Genomic DNA, 27,281 nt, shown 5'->3' on the forward strand with positions numbered 1-27,281 from the left:
TACCAAACTTCAAATTACATGCAAGAAAGAAATGCAGGTTAAAAAAAAAGAAAGAAAGAAAGAAAAAAATGCAGGTAACAAATTTCATCAGCACTCCCACCAGTACTGCAAATCTGTGGGTACAAAGAACAGATAAAAAAGACTTAAAAGAGAGTCCATGAAAAATAATTACAATAGAGTAAAGAACCATAGACAAAATCAACTTTTTTAAAAGATGTAAAAGCCAGCCATGGTAGCATATGCACATAATCCCAGCTAAGAGTGGCAGAGGCAGAAGGATTCCAAGTTTGAAGCCAGCTTGGGCTACATAGTAAGACCCTGCCTCAAAAAAACAAAAACAAAAAAATCACCCTTAATGGGCTGGGGTGGTGGCTCAGAGGTACAGCGCTCGCCTAACATGCGAGAGGCACTGGGTTCGATCCTCAGCACCTCATAAATATAAAATAAATATATAGTGTCCATCTTTAATTAAAAAATAAATTTTAAAAAATCACCCTTAAAATTAAAAAGTCCAGGGATGGGGTTGTAGCTCCATGGTAAAGCACTTGCCTTTCATGCATGAGGCCCTGGGTTCGATCCTCAATACCACATAAAAATAAATAAGCAAAAATTAAGATATTGTGTCCATCTACAACTAAAAAAAATATTTTAAAAAAATTTAAAAGTCTTAGCTTGGCATAGTGGCAATGCTGTAATCCCAAAGACTCCAGAGGTTGAAGCAGGAGGATCCCAAGAACAAGGCCGGCCCGAGCAACTTGACAAGGCCCTAAGCAACTTGATGGGACCCTCTCTCAAAATAAAAAATAACTTAAAAAAGGGCTGAGGATATGGCTCAGTAGTTAAGTGCCCCTGTGTTCAATCATTGGTACCAAAAATACAATAAAATTTTAGAAAGTGCAAAATTAAGATCAAACATTGAACACAGGTTCAACATTTGGTACTTCATACCAACAGCTACATGAAAAGTCCAAGGCTGGGGATATGGCTCAAGTAGAAGCGCGCTTGCCTGGCATACATGAGGCACTGGGTTTGATTCTCAGCACCACATAAAAAAATAAATAAATAAAGATATTGTGTCCACCTAAAAAGCTAAAAAATAAATATTTAAAAAAAAAAGTCCATAAAAGTAAGAACCAGAGTGGCAACCTCAGAGATTTACTGCTGTTAGATAAGGAGATAGAACCTGGAGGTGGAGGTCTGTAATGGAGCCCTTTGAGCATTTGCCTTGCTTGAAGCCCTTGGGTTCTGTCCCCAGCCTCACCAAAAAAAAAAAAAGGGGGGGGGGGGGTGATGCCCCTCAGATTCACTGAAGGAAGAATAAGAGAAATAAAGACAAATGATCCTGAAGGAGAGGGGAAAAAACACACACACACACAAATGAGTTAATCTCTCCCCCAATATCACATCTATATCAACACCATCATTCATGAAAGAAACTGAGTTCACTGAAGTAAAGAAAAGAAAACTCTCTATTTCATCTATCCATTAACTGATAAGAATAAATTCTAAACTATGAGACAAAACATAATGCAAATCAAAAATTTTCAGGTTATCAACATTCTCCCCTAAATACCAACCCAGAAAATATGCATACATGTTAAGAAGACATTCCAAACAGAATTCAAAGAAACTTTTGAAGATTAAGAAAAAACTATACCCAGGTATGTTGGTGCATGCCTATATTTCCAGCTACTTAGGAGGTTAAGGCAGGAGGATTGCAAGATCAAGGGCAGCCTGAAAACTTAGCACGACCATGTCTCAAAAAATAAAATAAAAAAAGACTCAGGGTGTAGCTCAGTGACAGAGCACTTGCTTTGCATATCCAAGGCCTTGGATTTAATCCTTACCACTGCCAAAATAGAAAATAAAAAATTTAAAAACCAAAAGTGTAGCTCAATCGTAGAGCACTTTGCCCAGAAATTCAAAATCTAAAATAAAAAGCAGGCAAAAGAGGAACAAATGAAAGTTGATCAAACTTTGAAAACAGATAAAACCACCTCAAAAACAAAAAATAAAAAATTACTGGGTTCCCAAGAAGTTAGGTTTAAGTAAAATCTAATAAGGTATATTTAAAAAGTATAAGAAAATAAACAAAAAATTAAAAGTAATAACTTCCAGGATATATTATTCAGAGAAAAGGACAAAATATAAACAGGAAATATACTATATTTCACATAAAGAAGGGAAATTAAAGATACGTACATAGCTTATTTCTGTGTTAAAGTAACAGTGGAGAAATAAAAACAAACTAGTAAAGCTGGTCAACAATAGCAGTGAGAGTTGTATGTAAGAATACTCATTTAAGTACATAGCAAAATAAAGGATACATATAATCCAGCATGGTAGCACACACCTGTAATCCCAGCTACTTGAGAGTCTAAGGCAAGAGGATCACAACATTCAGGCCAGTCTGGGGAACCCTGTCTCAAAATAAAATTCAAAAGGGTTGAGGCTGTATGTAGCTATTGGTAGAGTGCCTTGCACTCTACCTCAAAAAGGGGAGGAGATAAACACACACCGATATCTACATTTGTATATATACATACAATAGTTCCTTGAGTTATTTTGAGGTTTTGGTTCTTGTGGTGTTGTTTTTGAGGGATATTTGATTTTGGTTTTGGTACCGGGTATCAAACCTCTACCTCTGTGCTACATCCTCAGCCCTTTTTTAAATTTTATATTGAGAAAGAATCTCACTAAGTTGCAAAAAAAAAAAAAAAAGATTGCTAAGCAGTACTGAGAAGGAGCAACACTGAGGGGTCTCTTAAAGTTTGTGATCTTAAATAAATGTGATCACAGTGAGCACAGTTACATGTTTTGTTTTGTTTTTTCCTTGCCACATTCAGCAAAAAGGGGCACGTAATAGATGGAGGGATAGGTTTAACCAAGGTGGGGATTTGCCAGGAAATATAATACAAAGAGGTTGAGGGAATATTCAAGATATTCAAGGGAACTGTTAATATAAAACTTGTGCTATATACATTAGATAAGGAGGAAAGGTGGGGACATGAAATGGTAGAAGAAAATGAAAAGGTGACAAAGTCAGCTGATTAGACATCTTACTAGGGCTAAAGTATTACTGGAGTTAGGGTATTATAAGGAGTAAGTTGGAAAAGATAGGTGACACTGATTACAGAATGAACATCTGAAATTGAGATCTGGAAAATAGCAATGTTTATTATTATGACAGGCTCAACAAGGATTCCTTATCAGAACCAGGGAACACAGAAAATGAAGTGACTGTTTCCTTAATTTTGTCAAGGAGAGTCGATAGCTGGTACAGATCTACATGCAGAAGAAGACAGAAGTTGGTTAAAAACATGCAGTGAGCCAGGTGCAGTGGCACATGCCTGTAATCCCAGAAGCTCAGGAGGCTGAGGCAGAAGAATCCAAAGTTCAAAGCCAGCCTCAGCAATAGCAAGGCACTAAACAAGACCCTGTCTCTTAATAAAATACAAAATAGGTCTGGGGTATGGTTCAGTGATCCAGGGCCTGAGTTCAATCCCTAGTACAAAAACAAAAACAAAAACAAACAAACAAAAAAAAACCCATACAGTTGATGCCTTAGGGCATTAGATTTACTTCTCTTTCAGAATCCCACTTGAGAAAGGCTGAGGTGCTATGACCTATTAGGATAGATACCCAAGAGGTCAAGGAACTGAGAGGCCAGAGCATCAGAGGGGTCATATCTTGACTTGAACCAACAAAAATCGCAGCTTTGTATGATTCAGCCTAATATGTAAACAGTGAAATCACCAAGAATGATGACAAAGAGTAGTGAAGAGAAAGATGGTAAGTGATACTTACAGTTTTCAATGAACTGAGAAGTGTTAGAGGTGGGGAATGGTCAGGAAGATTGCAGATTACTGCTTCAGGCTGAGGTAGGAGGAATAACACTATGATTTGTGCTTCAAAGTAGGTTTTCCCAGTATTCTAGAAGCAATAGTGAAGGACAAGGGCTGGGGATGTGGCTCAAGCAGTAGCGTGCTTGCCTGGCATGCGCGGGGCGCTGGGTTCGATCCTCAGCACCACATAAAAATAAAAAAATAAAATAAAGATGTTGTGTCCACTGAAAACTAAAAAGAAATATTAAAAAATCCCCTATCTCTCTGCCACCCTCCTTCCCCCCCTCTTAAAAAAAAAATAGTGAAGCACAAGAAGAATGTGTATTCCACCTCCAGGTCCACTACTACTATGGTATATGGAAGAAGTAACAGCCAATAGTTGAGAAGGTGCAAGGAGAACCAGGACAGCTATCTTTCAGTGAGAACAAAAAGATGAGAAAACTTTCACCAAGGAGGTTGAGCACAGTGAATTTTCTGATCACTAACAAATTCCAAGAAAACAGAGTTATTTCAAGGGTAGAGGGGGAGATTAAGATGAATTATAGGAGCAGAGCCGCTGCCCGCACCCGGAACAGGCCCAGCGACCCGCTGGCGTGGTAGTCACCCCAATTGGAGTAGGGGCAGAGCAGAGCCGCCGCAAGCGCCCACAAGGTAGGCAGACCTGCGACCGACCGACGGAACAGGACCAGCGGCCCGCTGGCGTGGTAGTCACGTCACCCCAATTGGAGTAGGGGCAGAACAGAGCCGCCGCCCGCGCCCAGAACAGGCCCAGCGACCTGCCGGCATGGTAGTCACGTCACCCCAATTGGAGTAGGGGCAGAGCAGAGCCGCCACCCGCGCCCGGAACAGGCCCAGCGACCCGCCGGCATGGTAGTCACGTCACCCCAATTGGATTAGGGGCCGAGCAGAGCCGCCGCCCGCACCTGGAACAGGCCCAGCGACCCGGTAGACACGTCACCCCAATTGGAGTAGGGGCAGAGCAGAGCCGCCGCCCGCGCCCGGAACAGGCCCAGCGACCCGCCGGCGTGGTAGTCACGTCACCCCAATTGGAGTAGGGGCAGAGCAGAGCCGCCGCCGGAGCCTGCAAGGTAGGCAGACCTGCGACTGACCGGCAGAACGGGCCCAGCGGCCCATCAGCGTGGTAGACTGATCACCCCAATTGGAGGAGGAGCACAGCTGCTGCCCGCCCCTGCAAGGGAGACTTTTCAACTATACAAGAGCAATATAAATATATAGGGGGAAAATTTCAATAACACAACAGTTTCACCAAGCAGAAAGAAACGCAAGCAGTATGAAAAGACAAGGAAAGAAAGGACCACAAGTAATGCAGGTCAACTCAACTTTAGAAGAGCTGCAGCAGATGGAATGTCAGAAAAAGAATTCAGGATATACATGCTTCAGATGATCTGGAGTCTCAAGGAAGACATTAGACAGCAAAATCAGACAATGAAAGATCACTTCGACAATGAATTACATAAACAAATCCAAGAAGCAAAAGATCAACTATACAGGGAGATAGAGGTTATAAAAAACAAACAAACAGAAATCCTAGAAATGCAGGAAGCAAAAAACCAACTTAAAAGCTCAATTGAGAATACTACCAGCAAAGTAGAACACTTAGAAGATAGAACATCAGACAATGAAGACAAAGTATTTCAACTTGAAAAGAACATAGACAGCTCAGCAAGACTGTTAAGAAACCATGAGCAGAACATCCAAGAAATATGGGATAACATAAAGAGACCAAACTTAAGAGTCATTGGGATACAAGAAGGTATAGAGGTCCAAACGAAAGGAATGAGCAATCTATTCAATGAAATAATACGAGAAAACTTCCCAGACTTGAAGAATGAGACAGAATCCCAAATCCTAGAAGCCTACAGGATGCCGAATGTGCAAAATCATAAGAGATCCACACCTAGACACATTATAATGAAGATGCCCAACATACAGAATAAGGAGAGAATTTTAAAAGCAGATTACATTTAGGGGTAAACCAATCAGGATAACAGCTGATCTTTCAACACAGACTCTGAAAGCTAGAAGATCCTGGAATAACATATTTCAAACACTGAAAGAAAATGGGTTCCAACCAAGAATTGTGTATCCAGCGAAATTAAGCTTCAGGATGGAAGATGAAATTAAAACCTTCCACGATAAACAAAAGTTAAAAGAATTTGCAGCTAGAAAACCATCTCTTCAAAACATTCTCGGCAAAACATTACAGGAAGAGGAAATGGAAAACAACAATGAAAACCAACAGTGGGAGGTAGGACAGTAAAGGGGGGGAAAATAATCAAAGAGGAAAACAAACCATGTTTAGTAACATAAATAAACAAATATGGCTGGAAGAACAACCCATATCTCAATAATAACCCTAAATGTTAATGGCTTAAACTCACCAATTAAGAGACACAGGCTAGTAGAATGGATCACAAAACAAGACCCAACAATATGCTGCCTACAGGAGACGCATTTGATAGGAAAAGACATACATAGACTGAAGGTGAAAGGTTGGGAAAAATCATATCACTCATATGGACTTCAGAAACAAGCAGGAGTGTCCATACTCATATCAAATAAAATAGATTTCAAGCCAAAGTTAATCAAAAGGGATAAAGAGGGACACTACATACTGCTCAAGGGAACCATACACCAACAAGACATAATAATCATAAATATATATGCCCCAAACAATGGTGCAGCTATGTTCATCAAACAAACTCTTCTCAAGTTCAAGAGTCTAATAGACCACCATACAATAATCATGGGAGACTTCAACACACCTCTCTCACCACTGGACAGATCTTCCAAACAAAAGTTGAATAAGGAAACTATAGAACTCAATAACACAATTAATAACCTAGACTTAATTGACATATATAGAATATACCACCCAACATCAAGCAGTTACATTTTTTTCTCAGCAGCACATGGATCCTTCTCAAAAATAGATCATATATTATGTCACAGGGCAACTCTTAGACAATATAAAGGAGTAGAGATAATACCATGCATCTTATGTGATCATAATGGAATGAAACTGAAAGTCAACGATAAAAGAAGGAAGGAAAAATCATGCATCACTTGGAGAATGAACAATAGGTTACTGAATGATCAATGGGTTATAGAAGATATCAAGGAGGAAATTTAAAAATTCTTAGAGATAAATGAAAACACAGACACAACATATCGGAATCTATGGGACACACTGAAAGCAGTTCTAAGAGGAAAATTCATTGCTTGGAGTTCATTCCTTAAAAAAAGAAAAAACCAACAAATAAATGATCTCATACTTCATCTCAAAATCCTAGAAAAACAAGACCAAAACAACAGCAAAATAAGTAGAAGGCAAGAAATAATTAAAATCAGAGCTGAAATTAATGAAATCGAAACAAAAGAAACAATTGAAAAAATTGACAAAACTAAAAGTTGGTTCTTTGAAAAAATAAATAAAATCGACAGACCCTTAGCCATGCTAACGAAGAGAAGAAGGGAGAGAACTCAAATTACTAGCATACGGGATGAAAAAGGCAATATCACAACAGACACTTCAGAAATACAGAAGATAATCAGAAATTATTTTGAATCCTTATACTCCAATAAAATAGAAGATAGTGAAGGCATCAATAAATTTCTTAAGTCATATGATCTGCCCAGATTGAGTCAGGAGGATATAGACAACCTAAACAGACCAATATCAATTGAGGAAATAGAAGAAACCATCAAAAGACTACCAACTAAGAAAAGCCCAGGACCGGATGGGTATACAGCAGAGTTTTACAAAACCTTTAAAGAGGAACTAATACCAATACTTTTCAAGCTATTTCAGGAAATAGAAAAAGAGGGAGAACTTCCAAATTCATTCTACAAGGCCAACATCACCCTGATTCCTAAACCAGACAAAGACACTTCAAAGAAAGAAAACTACAGACCAATATCTCTAATGAACCTAGATGCAAAAATCCTCAATAAAATTCTGGCGAATCGAATACAAAAGCATATCAAAAAAATTGTGCACCATGATCAAGTAGGATTCATCCCTTGGATGCAAGGCTGGTTCAGTATACGGAAATCAATAAATGTTATTCACCACATCAATAGACTTAAAAATAAGAACCATATGATCATCTCGATAGATGCAGAAAAAGCATTCGACAAAGTACACCATCCCTTTATGTTCAAAACACTAGAAAAACTAGGGATAACAGGAACATACCTCAATATTGTAAAAGCAATCTATGCTAAGCCTCAGGCTAGCATCATTCTGAATGGAGAAAAATTGAAGGCATTCCCTCTAAAATCTGGAACAAGATAGGGATGCCCTCTCTCACCACTTCTGTTCAACATAGTTCTCGAAACACTGGCCAGAGCAATTAGACAGACGAAAGAAATTAAAGGCATCAAAATAGGAAAAGAAGAACTTAAATTATCACTATTTGCAGATGACATGATTCTATACCTAGCAGACCCAAAAGGGTCTACAAAGAAACTATTAGAGCTAATAAATGAATTCAGCAAAGTGGCAGGATATAAAATCAACACGCATAAATCAAAGGCATTCCTGTATATCAGCAACAAATCCTCTGAAATGGAAATGAGGACAACCACTCCATTCACAATATCCTCAAAAAAAATAAAATACTTGGGAATCAACCTAACAAAAGAGGTGAAAGACTTACACAATGAAAACTACAGAACCCTAAAGAGAGAAATAGAAGAGGATCTTAGAAGATGGAAAAATATACCCTGTTCATAGATAGGCAGAACTAACATCATCAAAATGCGATATTACCAAAAGTTCTCTATAGGTTTAATGCAATGCCAATCAAAATCCCAACGGCATTTCTTGTAGAAATAGAGAAAGCAATCATGAAATTCATATGGAAAAATAAAAGACCCAGAATAGCAAAAACAATGCTAAGCAGGAAGTGTGAATCAGGCGGTATAGCGATACCAGACTTCAAACTATACTACAGAGCAATAGTAACAAAAACAGCATGGTACTGGTACCAAAACAGGCGGGTGGACCAATGGTACAGAATAGAGGACACAGAAACCAATCCACAAAACTACAACTATCTTATATTTGATAAAGGGGCTAAAAGCATGCAATGGAGGAAGGATAGCATCTTCAACAAATGGTGCTGGGAAAACTGGAAATCCATATGCAACAAAATGAAACTGAATCCCTTTCTCTTGCCATGCACAAAAGTTAACTCAAAATGGATCAAGGAGCTTGATATCAAATCAGAGACATGGCATCTGATAGAAGAAAAAGTTGGCTACGATCTACATACTGTGGGGTCGGGCTCCAAATTCCTCAATAGGACACCCATAGCACAAGAGTTAATAACTAGAATCAACAAATGGGACTTACTCAAACTAAAAAGTTTTTTCTCAGCAAAAGAAACGATAAGAGAGGTAAATAGGGAGCCTACATCCTGGGAACAAATCTTTACTCCTCACACTTCAGATAGAGCCCTAATATCCAGAGTATACAAAGAACTCAAAAAATTAAGCAATAAGAAAACAAATAACCCAATCAACAAATGGGCCAAGGACCTGAACAGACACTTCTCAGAGGAGGACATACAATCAATCAACAAGTACATGAAAAAATGCTCACCATCTCTAGCAGTCAGAGAATGCAAATCAAAACCACCCTAAGATACCATCTCACTCCAGTAAGATTGGCAGCCATTATGAAGTCAAACAAGAACAAGTGCTGGAGAGGATGTGGGGAAAAGGGTACACTTGTACATTGCTGGTGGGACTGCAAATTGGTGCAGCAAATTTGGAAAGCAGTATGGAGATTTCTTGGAAAGCTGGGAATGGAACCACCATTTGACCCAGCTATTCCCCTTCTCAGTCTATTCCCTAAAGACCTAAAAAGAGCATGCTACAGGGACACTGCTACATCGATGTTCATAGCAGCACAATTCACAATAGCAAGACTATGGAACCAACCTAGATGCCCTTCAACAGACGAATGGATAAAAAAAAATGTGGCATTTATACACAATAGAGTATTACTCTGCATTAAAAAATGACAAAATCATTGAATTTGCAGGGAAATGGATGGCATTAGAGCAGATTATGCTAAGTGAAGCTACCCAATCCCTAAAAAACAAATGCCAAATGTCTTCTTTAATATAAGGAGAGTAACTAAGAACAGAGTAGGGACGAAGAGCAGGAGAAGAAGATTAACATTAAACTGGGATGAGGGGTGGGAGGGAAAGGGAGAGAGAAGGGAAATTGCATGGAAATGGAAGGAGACCCTCAGGGTTATACAAAATTACATACAAGAGGAAGTGAGGGGAAAGGGAAAAAAAATACAAGGTGGAGAAATGAATTACAGTAGAGGGGGTAGAGAGAGAAGAGGGGAGGGGAGGGGAGGGGAGGGAGGATAGTAGAGGATAGGAAAGGCAGCAGAATACAACAGACACTAGTATGGCAATATGTAAATCAATGGATGTGTAACTGATGTGATTCTGCAATCTGTATACGGGGTAAAAATGGGAGTTCATAACCCACTTGAATCAAAGTGTGAAATATGATATATCAAGAACTATGTAATGTTTTGAACAACCAACAATAAAAATTAAAAAAAAAAAAAGATGAATTATAAAAGCAACACTGAGGGGTCTCCCAGAACACAGATTAGAGTCATGTGGGGATGAGACTTCAAGTGACAAAGGCATGCCAGTGGAAGCTTGGATTTCTTGTGGTACCCAAGGTAAATAGATTTTTAAGGCATGACAGAATTATTTATGATCATCTCTTAAAGGAAAAAATACCATACAATGGGACTTTCTATACAGTAGAATACAGTAACCACTAGAGTTATTAAGTAGTTGAAATGTGGCTCGTGTGGCATCCTAAAAAAAAAAAAAAAAAAAAAAGTGAAGAGAGTATCAGTCAGCTGTAGGACAATTTTAGGTGACCTAATATGTAGTAATTACAGTTCCTAAAGGAGGAGAGGGACAGAAATTTTAAAAAAGATTAAGAGAAAATAACTGAGAACATTCATAATTTGATGAAAACTAGAAACCCTCATACCTAAGAAGTTTTATAAACCAAAAGCACAAGAAACATCATGATAAATTTAATTAAAAGTACATAATCAAGTTACTTTAAACCAGTGATAAAAGAAAAAAAAAACTGGCAGGGGACGCAAATTTACAGAGGGGAAAAATAGGAATGAAGTCAGATATTTTGTTGGAAACAATAAACCAAGAAGAAAATGGAACAAAGTCTTTTAAAGTACTGGAAAAATAAAGTTGTCAACCATAATTTCTATATCTGGTATAACCCTCCAAAGTTAAAACTACTATATGTAGTAAGAATTATGGATTGGATCCTAGAATAGAAAAAGAACATTAGTGGAAAAACTGCTAAAATCCAAATGAAGACTACAGTATCATCAATGATAATGTCTTAGTTCTGATAAATGTACTGTGGATATATAAGATATTAACATTAGGAGACAGAAAGCATTCAATACAAAGGCCAAAAAAATGGAGAACAGAAAAAGAAATATGGAACAAACAAACAAAAAAAATAACACGATGATAAATGAAATCCTAACCATATCAATAATCACATTAATTAAACTGCCTAAATACCTAAGTAAAGATATTAGATAGAGATATTGGTAGAGATTGTCAGACTGGAAAATAAAGCAAGACTCAACTATCTATGCTCCCTACGGAAGTACACTTGTAAAGACAAATAGGAAAAGACACAACTTATCAAAGAAAGCTGAATAGTCACAATATAACACAACTAGCAACAAGGAAAGCAAACACAAACTCAAGGCCAATACTAAGAGAAAGCCATCCAGTAAAGACAGAAAAATTTCTGCAGGATTCTACGGTATGTAACTATTAATATAACCTGTAATATAAAGAACATTTGAGAAGTTTCTAACAGTTTTCATTTGAAATAAACTGCTAAAAGTTCTAAAATCTTACAGGCATAAATTTTGATGTTGAAAGCTTTAGAGGGAGAAAATCTCCTTATCTTTACAGGTACATTATATAGTAAATGGGATAATCCATTTAGAAAATGTTGAATTGCTTTTTCTAAACATTATGAATGTAGCTGTGTACTTTTTTTTCTTTGCAGTGCTGGGGATGCAACCCAGAGCTTTGTGTATGTAAAGGAAAGTTCTTTACCACTGAGCTACATGCCTAGTCCTGAAGCATATCTTCAATTAGTGTGGTTATGTTAATGTGTAATTCATAGTAGAAAAAAGTTACATTTTTGAAAATGCCAAAGCTTTTATAAACCTTTCTTCTTTCCCAAATACTATAGTTTCCATGCACAGCTTTTACAAATTCAATTTACAGAATGCCTTTACACTGATGTTTGGTAGAAGTTCAGGAATATTACTTTTATGTAAATACCGACTCCCTCCTTTTATCAAGTAATTTTAATTTCCTAGTCCACATAATACTACATCATTCTGTGTCTCTGTAACAATGTGTAGTCTACATAACTTTTTTGTATCTCAAGTGGACATACAACTAAAGTTGAACCAACAATTCTAAAAAGTACAAAACCACTGCTAATTTTTTAGTTTTGTCCCTGGGAATCCAGTAAAATCAGATGACTTGCCTAAAGAGAATAAAATAAGTTAGAGATAGATGAATTTGGCTTTAGGATTATTAATCTTTTTGAAATCCACTAAGAGCATATATAAGGACTAGTAGATTGAAATTTAAAACTACATGATAAAGGCTTATAGTTCAGAAATGTCTCAAATTTCTCATTATATATGTAATAGTATTTTTAAAAAATTTTTTTGTAGTTGTTGATAGACAGATGTCTTTTATTCATTTATTTTTATGTGGTGCTGAGGATTGAATCCAGTGCCTCACGCATGCTAGGCAAGTGTTCTACCACTGAGCTACAGCCCCAGCCATGTAGTAGTATTTTAATTGGAAAAAAAAAAAATCAATCCGTGATACTTATATAGTGAAATATAGTTGTCATTTAGTGCTATAATTTGGATCTTAAATGTCCCCTAATGACCCATGTGTTAAAGGATTGGTCCTGGGGCAGGGAGGGCGGGGGGCACTATTGGAAGGTAATGAAATACTTAAGAGGTGGGGCATACTAGAAGTATAGGTCAATGGAGCTGTGCCCTTAAAAGAAGTAAGCAGTTTTGTTCTACCATGTGCTCCTGCCATTATGTGTTGCCTTGACAGAGCCCCAAAACAACAGAGCCAATCCATCATGGACTAGAACCTCCAAAGTTATGATCCCAAAAAAAACATTTCTCTTTATAAGTTGATTATCTCATATATTTGTTATGCTGGCTGCTGCTTAACAAACATAAGCTGTTATATAAGCTGATTCAAAGAACCAAGCCCCTCCCCTCAAATCTCCATAGATATAAAATGGCACAGCATTTGCACATAACCTAAACATCTTTCCATATACTTATAAAACATCTCTAGATTATTTACCTAATATAATGTATATGCCATATAAATAGTTTAATCATACTGCATTGTTTAGAGAATAATGATAAGGGAAAAAAATGTCTGTACATGTTTAGACGAGAAAGAAACTTCTACATTTTCAAGTCCCAGATGGTGAGCCCCCTGAATATGAAGGGACAGTTGTATAATAATATTACACAAGGAAACCAACCTATTTGGAAACATGGTTGTAGTAGAAAAAAATATTTTTTCAAATATTTATTCTTAAGTTTTAGATGGACACAATATCTTTATTTTACATTTATGTGGTGCTGAGGATCGAACCCAGTGCCTTGTGGATGTTAGGCGAGCACTCTACCACTGAGCCACAACCCCAGCCCCAAGAAGAAAATTTTATTCTTGTTTCTCTGTCAAATAAATGACAAGACTGCAAAAGGTAGAAATATTCATTGTTTTAAGGAAGATGACAATAAAAAAATTGTACTAGTGACTAGTACATTGATAGTCTGTATATTAACATATGAACTAAATTACTAAACTAAATCACGGTGAATCAATGTTAACAGAAAATATTGAGTAAAAATGGCATTTCTAAGATACCATTTTGAATATTAGGTCATCTTGGAAGCTTTCAATAGTTAAAAGATACTTCACATGTATTGATGTGAAATACGGGAAAATGGCAATACAAAATAATTACAACTTTAGGTATATGGTTTATAATAAATTAAAGAAGAAAAAAAAGAACGTATGGTAACTTGCTTTCTCCACTGCCCCAAGTACTAGGAATTAAATCTAGGGCCTCACAACTACAAATGCTCTACCATTGAGCTAAACCCCAGCCATTTTTATGTTTTGAGACAGTATCTTGCTGAATTTCACATGCCAGCATTGAATTTACAATCCTTGTGTCTCAGCCTCCTGAGTAGCTGGGATTATAGGCATGTGCCACCACACGAGATATAACATGGATTTTAAAATCAGAATTTAGCATAGATAACTATTTTCTTTATTTGGGGGGTGGGGGGGTATGGGGTGGAGTGGCGGGTTCCAGGAATTGAACTATTTTCATCTAAAGGAAAAGAGTCTTAATTATTTCAATAATTAGATTTTTCTGCTTCTAAGAAGACTTCCAATGAAATTAGGATCCACCATTTTGAGAGAATTCTATTATATTATGCAAACATTGTCACTGAGTTTGGTACTTAATACAATTTTAAATTGGACAAATTTATTCTATTCTAGTTAAGTCATAAATGTAAAAATGTAAATTTGCTTTGATCGAAGAATTTTTCTATTAAAGAATAAAGAAAACTGGAGTAGCTACAGTAATACTAGAAAAACTAGATGTCAAGGCTCGGGGTACAGCACAGTGACAGAGCATTTGACTACTATGTATGAGGTCCTGGGTTCAATCTCCAGCTCACAAACAAAAAAGTAGATGTCGGAACTCAGAGTATACCAGTGCTGAAGCTCATTTTAGCTGAGCACGGTGGCGTATGCCTGCAAGCCCAGAGGCTCAGAAGGCTGAGGCAGGAAGGTCACAGTTCAAAATCAGCCTCAGCAACTTAGTGAGGCCCCAAGAAACTTAGCGAGACTCTATCTCAAAATAAACAATAAAAAGGTTTGGGAAAGTGGCTCAGTGGTTAAGTGTTCCTGGGTTCAATCAAAATAAAAGAAAAAAAGGTCATTTCGTAATGATAAAGGGGGGTCAATTAATCAAAAGATAATCTTAAACATTTACACATCTAATGGTAAAACTTCAAAATATATGAAGCAAACACTAATAGAACTAAAAAGAGAAATAGATAAATCTACAATTACAGTCAAAGACTTTAAAAGCCCTGCAAATAGGCAGAAAACCAGTAAGGATACAGTAGACTGAACAACACTAACATCCAGTTAACTTGACTGACATTTATAGAAAGCGCTGTCTAATAATGCTACCTCATATGCACGTTTTTAATAATTTTTTGTGTTTTGTAGTTGTAGATGAACAGAATGTCTTTATTTGTTATGTAGTGCTAAGGATAAAACTCAGTGCCTCAACACATGCTAGGCAACACATGCTCTGCCACTGAGCCACGCCCCAGCCCCCCTCATCTGTACATTTTTATCAATTACACAAAGAATATTTACCAAGATAAATGATATTCTGGTCCATAAGACAAGTTTCAATTGATTTTAAAAGGATTCAAATCATACAAAATACATATGACAAACTAAATTAGAAATCAGTAACCAAAAAAATCTCTAGAGGGCTGGGGATGTGGCTCAAGCAGTAGCGCACTCGCCTGGCATGTGTGCAGCCCGGGTTCGATCCTCAGCACCACATACAAACAAAGATGTTGTGTCCACCGAAAACTAAAAAATAAATATTTTTTTAAAAATCTCTAGAAAATTATCAAATATTTGGAAACTAAATAGCATGCTTCTAAATAACTCATGGCTTGAAAAAGAAATCTAAAGGGAAATTAGAGGGCTAGGAGGGCTAACCCTAATACTTGCCTAGTGCGCAAAAGGCCCTGTTTGCTCTCCAGCACTAAAAAAAGCAAGGAGAGGGGCCAGGGTTTTGACTCAGTGGTAGAGCACTTGCCTAGCATATGTGAGGAACTGAGTTCGATCCCCAGCACACATAAAAATAAAATACATTAAAAAAAAAAAAGCAAGGAGAGGGACCTGAAAAGTGCTCATAGTAGTACTAAACACCCATATTAGGCCTCCAATCACTGCTCTTAGCTTTTACCTTAAGAAACTAAGTGCAGTGGCACATAATTATAATCCCAGAGACTTGGGAGGTAAGGAGGATGCTCACAAGTTTGAGGCTAGCCTCAGCAATTTAATAAGAGGGAGATCATGTCTCAAAATAAAAAATAAAAAGGGCTGAGGAGGGAGCTCAGCATTAAAAATGTCCTTAGGTTCAATCTCCAGCATGGCAAAAGAAAAAGAAACAAACTAGAATCAAAAGAGAAAATTTACCCCAAAGAAATAAAAAAATAAGACAAAATGTACATAAGTGAAACAAAGTAATTATATATATATATATATATATATATATATATATATATATATATATAAAAAACCAGTGAAAGCAAAGTGCTAATAAGACTAATCAGTATAAAAAAAGAAATTAGAAAGAAAGAGGTGGTATCACTAGTTTTCAAAATGGTTTAGAAAGAAGAAATTCAATAATGTAGTTGAAATGGATGAACTCCTTGAAAGACATGAAGCATCTCAAGAAAAGATAAATTGAATAACCTTATTTTTAATGAAATTGAAACTAGATAATATCCTTTCCAAAGACAACACTTCAAGCTCAGGTGGTTTAATTGGTGAATTCTTTTTAAGAAAGTATAATATCAATTCTACTAAGATTCTTCCAGAACCTAGATGAGATATATCCCAACTGATTCTGAGGACAAAATGGCCTCCAAAATGTTTCTGGTTATCAAAACCAAAAACATTATAAGAAAAAGTATAGATCAAGCCAGATCCAGGAGCACAGGCCTATAATTTTAGGTTATTTGGTAAACTGATGCAGGAGGATAGCAAATTCAAGCCAGCCTTGACAATTTAGCAAGGCACTGTCTCAAAATAAAAAAATAAAAAGGTGCAATGGCTCATCCCTATAATTCCAGAAACTGGGGAGGCTGAGGATAGAGGATCGCAAGTTCCAAGACCAGACTCAGCAACTTAGTGAGGCCCTAAGTAAGACCCTGTGTCAAAATGAAAATTAAAAAGGGCTGTTGATGTAGCCCTGGGTTCAACCTCCAGTACCAAAAAAAAAAAAAAAAGGCAGGGCTAGGGCTAAGGCTATAGCTCAGTGATAGTGCCACTGGGTTCAATCCCCAGAGCACTTGAAAAAAAAAGCAATCCTGAGCTGGAGCTGGAGGTCAGTGGTAGAGCACTTGCCTAGTATGTATGAAGCACTGGGTTCAATCCTTAGCACCACATAAAAATGAAAACAAATAAAATAAAGGCACTCTGTCCATCTACAATTACAAAAAAAAATTTAAAAAGAAAGCAATCATGAATATAAAGACAAAATCCTAAAAAAAAATTCACAAATCAAATCCAAATCTATTAAAAAGATAATATATCATAAGTAAGTGGAGTGTGTCTCAAAAATGCTGAACAGTGTTTGAATGGTTTAACATTCAATGATTAATGTAGTTCACCATATTAACAGACTGAAAAAGAAAACAAGGAGTTCACCACAATACATGGAGAAAACGCATTTGACAAAACTCAATATCCATTCCTGGTCAAAACTCTCAGCAGTGGTGCATGCCTGTAATCCCAGCAGCTAGGGAGGCTGAGGCAGGAGGATCACAAGTTCAAAGCCAGCCTCAGTAAAAGAAAGGCACTAAGCAACTCAGTGAGACCCTGTCTCTAAATAAAATACAAAATAGGGCTGGGGATGTGGCTCAGTGGCTGAATGTCCTGAGTTCAATTCCTGATACCTGCCCTCCATCCTGCGCCCCCACCCCCACAAAAAAAGAAAAAAAAAAAAAAAACTCTGAGCAGGCTGAGCATGGTAGTAGTACATGGCTGTAATCCCAGTGACTTGGGAGGCTAAGGCAGGAGGATCACTAGTTCAAAGCCAGCCTCAGAAACTGAGCAAGACCCCAACCAACTCACCAAGACCCTGTCACTAAATAAAATATTTTTTAAAATGGCTGGGGATGTGGCTCAGTGGTTAAGCACCCCTGGGTTTAATCCCTGGTACAAAAAAAAAAAAACTCTCAGCAAACTAGGAACAAAAAAAACTTCTTCAAAATGATAAAGGACACTGATAGAAAAACCTCCTCCATTTTCAATAACTTCAAATTAATAGTGAAAGACTGGTAGGGCACTTAAACAAAAAAAAGAAACTCAGGTTGGAGGGGGCTGGGGTTGTGGCTTAGTGGTAGAGCACTTGCCTAGTATATGTGAGGCACTGAGTACGATCCTCAGCACACATAAACATAAATAAACAAAATAAAGGTCCATTGACAACTAAATATGTATACATAAAGAAACCCAAGTTGAAAAGAAAAAAATAAAGTAGGTCATTAATAAATGACCTGATTATAGAAAATAAAATTATCAAAAATATAAAATATAATGGAATCCACAAAAAGAGCTCTAAGAACTAATAAGTTTATAGAAAGTTTGGAGAATACAAGAATACACAAAAATCAATTGTTTATATATTCTAGCAAGAGGCTAACTAAAAATTTATTAAATAACATTTACAACAGCATCAAAATACATGATCCTAAGGATTAAATTTTACTAAAGATATAAAAGATATGTATTCTAAAAACTAGAAATTACTGCTTAAAGGACTATTTACAAAATCTAAAAATATACAGATAAGAGTCTAATATCATACTGCTTAGATGTCAATTTTCCCCAAATTAATCTAAAAATTCAAAACCACTCCAATCAAAATCCCAATGGGTTTTGTGGGTATAGGCCAGTGGTAGAATGGTTACCTAGCTTGCAAAAGGTTCTGGGTTTGATCCCAGCAAAAAACAGATAAACAAAAATAAAATAAAATCTCCCAACAGGGCTTTTACGAAATTGACAAACTGATTCTAAAATTAATATGAAGGCTCACATCTATACAGGAACATAAGTTCAAGTATAGCCTCAGCAATTTGGCAGGACCCTGTCTCAAAATAAAAATAAATAAATATTGTGTGTGTGTGTGGTGTGTGTGTGTGTGTGTGTGTGTGTGTAACGGGATGAGGATGTAGCTTAGTAGTTGAATATCCCTGGGTTCAATCTCAATACTGGGGGAAAAAAATTAATAGGAAATGAAATTAATACAGAAATGCAAAGGATCTAGCATACCCAAAAAAACCCTGACCAAAAAAAAAAAAATTAGAAGACTAACACTACTTGGTTTCAAAAATTATTATAAAGCTACAAATAATAAAAGCAGCATGATAATGACATAAAATAGGCAAAAGATCAGGGAACATAGTCCAGAATAAACCTACATTCATACACGTGACTGATTTTAACAAAGGTACAAGGGCAATGCAGTGAAGAAAGAACAGGCTTTCCAACATACAGACTGGATACAATACACAAAAACACAAAAATGTTCATGGATCTACACCTTATACCATATATAAAAATTAACTTGTAGTGAATAGCATTATCAAATTTCTAGAAGAAAACACAAGAAAAAATATTTGTGATCTTGGGCTAAACAAAGATTTCTTAGATATACCACCAAAAGCACAATCCATAGAAAAACAAATTGGTAATAACAAAGTCATTATAATTAATAATTTCTGTTCTTCACAATACATTGTCAAGATAATGGAAAGAAATGCCAGCACATGATAGATGCCTGTAATCTTAGAAGCTCAGGAGGCTAAGGCAGTAGGATTACAAGTTCAAAACCAGCCTCAGCAACTCAGCAAGGCCCTAAGCAATTTGGCAAGACCCTGTCACTAAATAAAATATTTTTTAAATGGCTGGGGAGGGCTGGGGACATAGCTTAGTTGGTAGAGTGCTTACCTCGCATGCACAAGACCCTGGGTTCAATACCCTTAAACTAATTAGTGAATTAATCCCTGATGAGATTAACTGAGTGGTAATAGAGAGGAAGGACACTGAGGTTGTGACTATGGGGTATATATTTGTATCTGGCAAGTGGAGTCTGTCTCTCTTCCTGATCACCATGTGAGTTGCTTTCCTCTGCCACATTCTTCTACCATGATGTTCAGCCTACCTCAAGCCCCAAGGAATGGAGGCAGTCTTTCATGGACCAAGACTTCTGAAACTGTGAGCCCCTAAATAAACCTTTCCTCTTCTAAAATTGGTCAGCTCTTTTAATCACAGCAGAGAAAAAGTTGAATAAAATAGCACTTGACTGCCATGTAAAAGGCCCTGGGTTGGATTCCCAGCACAAAAAAGAAAAAAAAAAGAATTTATTAGCCGAGCATGGTAGCACAGGCCTGCAATCCCAGTGGCTCAGGAGGCTGAGGCAGGGAGATCACAGAGTTCAAAGCCAGCCTCAACAACTTAGAGAGGCCCTAAGCAACTCAGCAAGACCCTCTCTCAAAATAAAAAAGGGCTGGGGATGTTGTTTAGTGATTAAGTGCCCCTGAATTCAATCACTGGTACCAAAAAAAAAAAACACCACAAACAAAATTGTGTATTTTAATCTGTAATGTCAATATCTGCAAAAGAATCTGAGGGACTGAGTTCAGTGACAGAGCATGTGTTTATTAGCATGTACAAAAGCCTTAATTTAAACTCAGCTTCAAAAAAGAGTTTCTAAGCTGAGATAAAACATAGTCTTTGCTTTTTTTTTTTAATATTTATTTTTTAGTTGTAGTTGAACACAATACCTTTATTTTGTCTGTTTATTTTTATGTGATGCTGAGGCTTGAACCTAGGCCCTTGCACTTATGAGGTGAGTACTCTACCTCTGAGTCACAAACCCATCCCCATAGTCACTGCTTCTATGTTATTTTTTATATAAGAAATACTAAAACTGTACTTTAAAGGCTAAGAAAAGAGGGTGTAGGAGGCAGGAAGATGGTGGAATGTCATGGTCATTACCCTAGGTACAAATATGACTGCACATATGTTGTGACACTACATCATGTACAAAGAAATTAAAAGATGTGCTGCAATTGTGTACATCGAAACAAAATGCACTCTGCTGTCATATATACCTAATTTAAATAAATAAATAAATAAATTTTAAAATAAAGGCTAAGAAAAAAATGCCTCTAGGTATATAGTGTGAGCAAATGTTAAAAGTTATACAGACACTGAAATTCCAGAAACTACTCTCTGAAAAAATGGAGAAAAGATGCCACACAGGAATATATCTTTTTCCAGAAGAACAAGAGTTGTCCCCTTTTTTTTTCTTTTGGATTTACCGTTGTTGTTTTAACACATAAGAATATCAAAAAGGAAAAAACAACTAATAGGTTCTTGTCCACAAAAGTCAGTTAGCTTTATTTCTTGCCAGGCTTAAACTACATCCTGAACATTTATAACGATATCTGTTATCATTTATTGAAGTATCACTGTAGGAAATTTTACTTATATTATTCCTAAACAACACAATAATCCTGTAGAGTGTTACTACTCTTATAGGTGAGAAAAAAAGTTCAGAAAGGACAACACAGTAAATGGCAATTCCAACACAATTGGTGAGGTTTATAAAGAGCTTTTCTTTGTTCTCTTAGAAACTTGGGGAGAATAAAACAATAAAAGAATGGACCGACTCAAGTAAAATAACTGCAGAAACAAGTCAGATCAACTGAAGCACTAATGATGTCAGGTTTATACTATCATCTTTACACAAACAAACAAAAAAAAAAAAAATCAGACATGATATTTCCTGACTTATTTTACACCAAGGAACAAGGACATTTTCTGAAAGCCACATTCAAATAAGTAAAATAGCACTTACAAGTAAAACTTAAGGTGGGTATTTTCTTTTCTTTTCTTTTTTTTTTTTTAATAAAGAGAGAGAGAGAGAGAATTTTTTTTTTAATATTTATTTTTTAGTTTTCGGCAGATACAACATCTTTGTTTGTATGTGGTGCTGAGGATCGAACCCGGGCCGCACGCATGCCAGGCGAGCGCACTACCGCTTGAGCCACATCCCCAGCCCAAGGTGGGTATTTTCTTGAGAGAGCCTAATTGTAAAGGTCAAGCATTAATGATAGGCATTCATAGAAATTCTTCCTTCCAGGAAATCATGATCCAGTGACAGAAGTGGAAAAATACAGTAGCAATTTAAAATGGTATGACAAATAATACCACAGAATTAGTACAGGTTCTATGGAAGCACAATAGATGGCCAATTGACCTAGTCTTAGAAGACATACAATGAGTCAGGCAGCAAACATCATGTTAAAATTCGAAATGATTTTGTAGGGATTGCGAAGCCAAAGATTTTTAAGCAAATAAGTGCAAAGATCTACAATCTGAATTCTTAAAAGAAAGTTGAAGCTGGGCCTGAAATCCTAACAGCTTGGGATGCTAAGGCAAGAGGACTGCAAGGTCCAGCCTCAACAACTTAGCTAGACCCTGAGCAACTCCACAAAACCAAAAAAAAAAAGGAAGGAAGAAAGAAAGTTACAATAAATTTAATGAAATGTGTGGAGGAAAATCTGAAGGCAGAAAAGCCAGTTTTAGACTCTTTTACAAAAACCCAAATAACATATGGTCAGGAAAAGAGATGGAAATGGAAAAAAACAGACTTTAGTATCATTTAAGAGGTAAAAACTAAATCATGTAGTGACAAAAGGAATAAAAGATGAAAAGGGTCAAAAAGCTTTATTAGCTTGAGACAAATGAATGGTTCTACTATAAGACAGAAGATACCAGGAGGGGGAAAAAAGAAACCACAATGATTCAGTTCATTACTTATTGGATGTGATCTACAGGCAGGTGGAAAACGCCAATAAACAAATGGAAATAGGGACTAAAGGAAAGAAGTTAATATCTACAGAGAAGGTCAGTCTTTATGCTTTCCACAATAATAGAAATTTCTATGGTTGTGCTAATACAATAGATATTTGCCTCATGTAGTAGCTTTGTCCACTTGATTGTGACTAGTGCAATATAGGAACTGATTTTTAATTAATTTTAATTAAAATAGCTATAGGCAGTTAATGGCTATTGTACTAGATTACATCTAAAGATTTAATTCACATTTATCTTTTTTTTTTTTTTTTTCAATTCTAGAGATCAAATCTAAGACTTTGCACCTACTAGTATTCTACTATTAAGCTGTATCTCAGGTGCATTCACATTTTCTTTCTTTCAATTTCCCGACACACAAAAGATTAAGATTTCTAACTGATTTAACTTATTCCAACAGTTGTAAAATATTCCATTAGGTTAAAATATATTATGAAATTATAATCCATCCTCTGCCAAACAACATAATTACTTTCTTTTAAATAATTCATAATTCCATTTACAAATCATATGAAACTGAATAACAATTGCCTGGTCTTGGCAAGTTAGCATGAAAGTACAACTACAAAACAAACCATACATGTGTAAAGAGGCTTAATTTCAGCTGAGCGTAGTGGTGCACACCTGTAATCCTAAACTGAGGCAGTAGAATCCCAAGTTTGAGGTTAGCCTCAGCAACTTAGCCAGGCCCTAAACAACTTAGCAAGATCCTATCTCAAAATAAAAAATGAATAGGGCTGGGATGTGGTTCAGTGGTTAAGGTTAAGTACCCCTAGGTTCAATCCCCAGTACCAAAAAAAGGGGGGGGGGGGGGAGGCTTAATTTGAAACCTACAACTTCAAACTACTGACCTCTCCATCACTATCAGATATCACAATGAATGCATCCTCAAGTCTACGCTTCCTCTTCACACTGACAGAACTGGTAGCTTCAGCATCCTTCTTCTCCAGGTTTTCAGATTCAGAGGCTTCTTTAACTTTTTTCTTTCTGCGTGGCATCGTTTTATCTGAAATACAAGGTCAAATAATTTACTTGAAGTATAAATTTCCTCGAAGTGATTCAATTTGGTCATGTAAAATAAAAAGATATTCATCCTACAAGTAAAAACTGGATTTCAGAACTTTTCTACTACTCATTAAAAATTACATTCTTTTCAGGGCTGGGGTTGTGGCTCAGTGGTAGACTGCTTGCTTCGCACATTTGAGGACCTGGGTTTGATGCTCTGCACACCATTAAAAAATAAAGTGAAATAAAAATTATATTCTTTTCTATAGAGAAAAAATACACACACAAATCTTGTTTCTGTGAAGTTTCAATAGCAATAATATAACAATACTATATTATTATACATTAGCTTAGATAACTAATTTTCTAAACTACACATTAATAATTTGCCTAAAAAATATTTTTTAAAATACCAATGTCTCAACCAAGCATGGTGGCTCACACCTGTAATCCCAGCTATTCAGGAAATTAAAGCAGGAGGATTACAAATTTGAGGGTAGCCAGGCACAGTGGCACATGCCTGTAATTCCAGCCAACAGAGAGGCTGACTCAGGAGGACCACAAGTTCAAAATCAGCCTCAGCAACTTAGCTAGACCCTAAGCAATTTAGCAAGACCCTATCTCAAAATGAAAAATAAAAAGAGCTGGAGATGTAGCTCAGTGGTAAAGTGCCCCAGGGTTCAATCCTCAGTATCTGAAAAAAAAAAAAAGCTGGCAACGTAATGTTGTCACATGTGAAGCCCTAAGGTCTAATCTCTAGTACACCCCAAAAAATTAAACTTATTAAATTTAATTTAAAAGATATAATAAAAAGCAAACAAATTTTTAAAAATAAAAAATTAAAGTTTTTTAAATTTTTTTTTTTTAATTTTTAATTAAAAAATAAGAGGGGCTGGGATTGTGGCTCAGCAGTAGAGTGTTCACCTAGCACATTCGAGGCCTGGGTTCGATCCTCAGCACCACATAAAAATAAATAAATAAAGGTATTGTGTCCAACTATAACTAAAAAATTATTAATTAATTAATTAATAAAATAAGAGTTGGGCATGCAGCTCAGTGATAGGGCACTTAACTAGCATGCTTGAGGCCCTGGGTTCAATAACCAATAGCCAAAAAAAAAGATTCAACTTAATAAAGGGATTCTACCAAAAATCCACAGTTAATACTCTAATATATTTAAAAGCAAAAGCTTAATCCTTCCTCTTTAAGACAAAGAACAGGGGGGAGGGAAGAATAGAAATTCACTGGATTAGACAAAGGTGAACAAAGGGAAGAAAGAAGATGGGAATAAGAAAGACAGTAGAATGAATCAGACGAAACTTTCCTATATGACCAATAAAACTCCACATCATGTACAACCACAAGAATGGGATCCTAATTAGAATAAGTTATGCTCCATGTATGCATAATATGTCAAAATACACTCTATTATCATGAATATATAAAAAGAATTTTTAAAAAAAGAGCAAAACAAGAATGTTTGCTTTCACTAGATACCATAGTATAGTCCTGTAATCCCAGCTACTTTAGAGGTTAAGGCAAGAAGATTGTGAACTGGAGGTCCTCTTGAGCAATATAAGGATATTCCATCTCAAAAAAAAAAAAAAGTACAGTGGTACACATCTGTAATCCCAGTTACTAGGAAGGTTGGGACAGGAGAATGGCAAGTTCAAAGTCATCCTAGACAACAACGTAGTAAGACTGTGTCTCAAAATAAAAATTTTCTAAAGGCTGGGGATGTAGATCAATGCTAGAGAGCCCCTGAATTCAATCTCCAGTACCACCCACTGCAAATGAAAACCAGAAAAACAATCTCTAGGGCTGGGGGTTATGGCTCAGAGGCAGAGCGCTCACCTAACATGTGTGAGGCCCTGGGTTCGATCCTCAGCACCACATAAAAAATAAAGGTATTGTATTCAATTACAAGTAAAAAATAAATATTAAAAAAAAATCTCTACTTTTATCACTGAAAATTATAGTGAAGGTTCTAAGCCGGTTAATTAGAGAAGAAGAAATAAAAGGCATTCAAATTAGGAAGAAGTAAAACTATTAACCACTTGAAGATGACATGATCATGTTTAAAAAACAAACAAAGAAACAAACAAAAACCACTAGTGAATTCCCTAAAAAAACAACTAAAGAACAAGTTCAACAAAGTTGCAGGATACAAGGTCAATCAATATAAAAAACCCAATTACACTGCTATACACTAGTAATAATCCAAATTTAAATTTTAAAAATTCCATTTCTAATAGCACCTAAACCAATAAAGTCCTTAAGAATACATTTAAAAAAAAAAAAAAAGAAAGAAAGTTCAAGACTTAGAACTAAAAACTTAAAACAATACTGAAAGAGGCTGGGAACATAGCTCAGTTGTAGAATGCTTGCCTAGCAAGTATCACCAGGTCCACCAAATACAAACAAACAAAACACACACACACACACACACACACACATTTGAAAGGAAATAAAGGAGATCTAAACAAATGCAAAGCCCTCACATGTTCATGAAGTGGAAAGACTTGTCACTATAAATATGGAAATACTTTCCAAATTGTTCTACAGATACAACATAATCCCTAATAAAATTCCAGTTTGGGGCTGGGGTTGTGGCTCAGCAGTAAAGCGCTTGCCTAGCATGTGTGAGGCACTGGGTTCCATTCTCAGCACCGCATCTAAATAAATAAAATAAAAGTCCATTGACAACAAAACAATATTTTTTTAAAAATCCCAGTTTGCTTTTTTGTGGAAATAAGATAAGCTGATCTTAAAATTCATTTGGAAATGAAAGGGTCCCAGAATAGCTAAAGCAATCCTTGGGGTGGGGAGCAAACTTTGAGTTGGAGTACTCAAACATCCCAATGCCAAAACTTACTGCAAAGCCACAGTTGCCAAGACTATGCTCACACACTTGCATTGACACAAAGACAGATAAATGGATCAATGGGATAGAACTGAGATTGTAGAAACCCAAACATTTACTGTTAACTAATTTTATATTGCAGTAACATGATAATTCAATGGAGAAATAGTCTTTTCAATAAATGATACACATAAAAAGAAAATGAAATTGGACCCATCTTACACACACATAAAAATTGTGTAAACTGAATCAAAGACCTAAATGTAGGAACAAAATCTATAAAACTCTTTTAAGAGAAAATTCAGGGCTGGGGTTGTAGCTCAGTGGTAGAGCACTTGCCTAGCATATGGAGGAACTGGGTTTGATTCTCAGCACCACATATAAATAAATAAAATAAAGGTCCGGGCTGGGGTTGTGGCTCAGTGGTAGAACAAGGTCCTGGGTTCGATCCTCAGCACCACATAAAATAAACAAATAAAATAAAGGTATTGTGTCCAACTACAAAAAAAAAAAAAAAAAAATTCTAATAAATAAATAAATAATAAAGGTTCATCAACAACTAAAAATTTTTTTTAAAAAGAGAAAATTCATCATAAAACTTTTGTCACATTTGATAGCCAATACTATATTAAATATGACACCAAAATTACAATAAAAGAAATA

The 27,281-nt window shown here is 36.2% G+C and overlaps 1 protein-coding gene across 4 annotated transcripts in view; it reads right to left on the minus strand.

Moving 5' to 3' along the window:
* Uimc1 (ubiquitin interaction motif containing 1) overlaps positions 1 to 27,281 on the minus strand; it is a 131,779-nt gene that overhangs the window by 80,488 nt on the left and 24,010 nt on the right. For all 4 annotated transcript variants that reach the window (XM_027941113.2, XM_027941111.2, XM_027941112.2 and 1 more), the window contains exon 2: positions 23,602 to 23,756. In XM_027941113.2, coding sequence (XP_027796914.1) covers positions 23,602 to 23,748 — 147 coding nt within the window. In that variant the 5' untranslated portion in view covers positions 23,749 to 23,756. The remainder of the gene's footprint in view (positions 1 to 23,601; positions 23,757 to 27,281) is intronic.

The sequence above is a fragment of the Marmota flaviventris genome, chromosome 5, assembly GCF_047511675.1.
Source record: "Marmota flaviventris isolate mMarFla1 chromosome 5, mMarFla1.hap1, whole genome shotgun sequence".
Taxonomy (NCBI): Eukaryota; Metazoa; Chordata; class Mammalia; order Rodentia; family Sciuridae; genus Marmota; species Marmota flaviventris.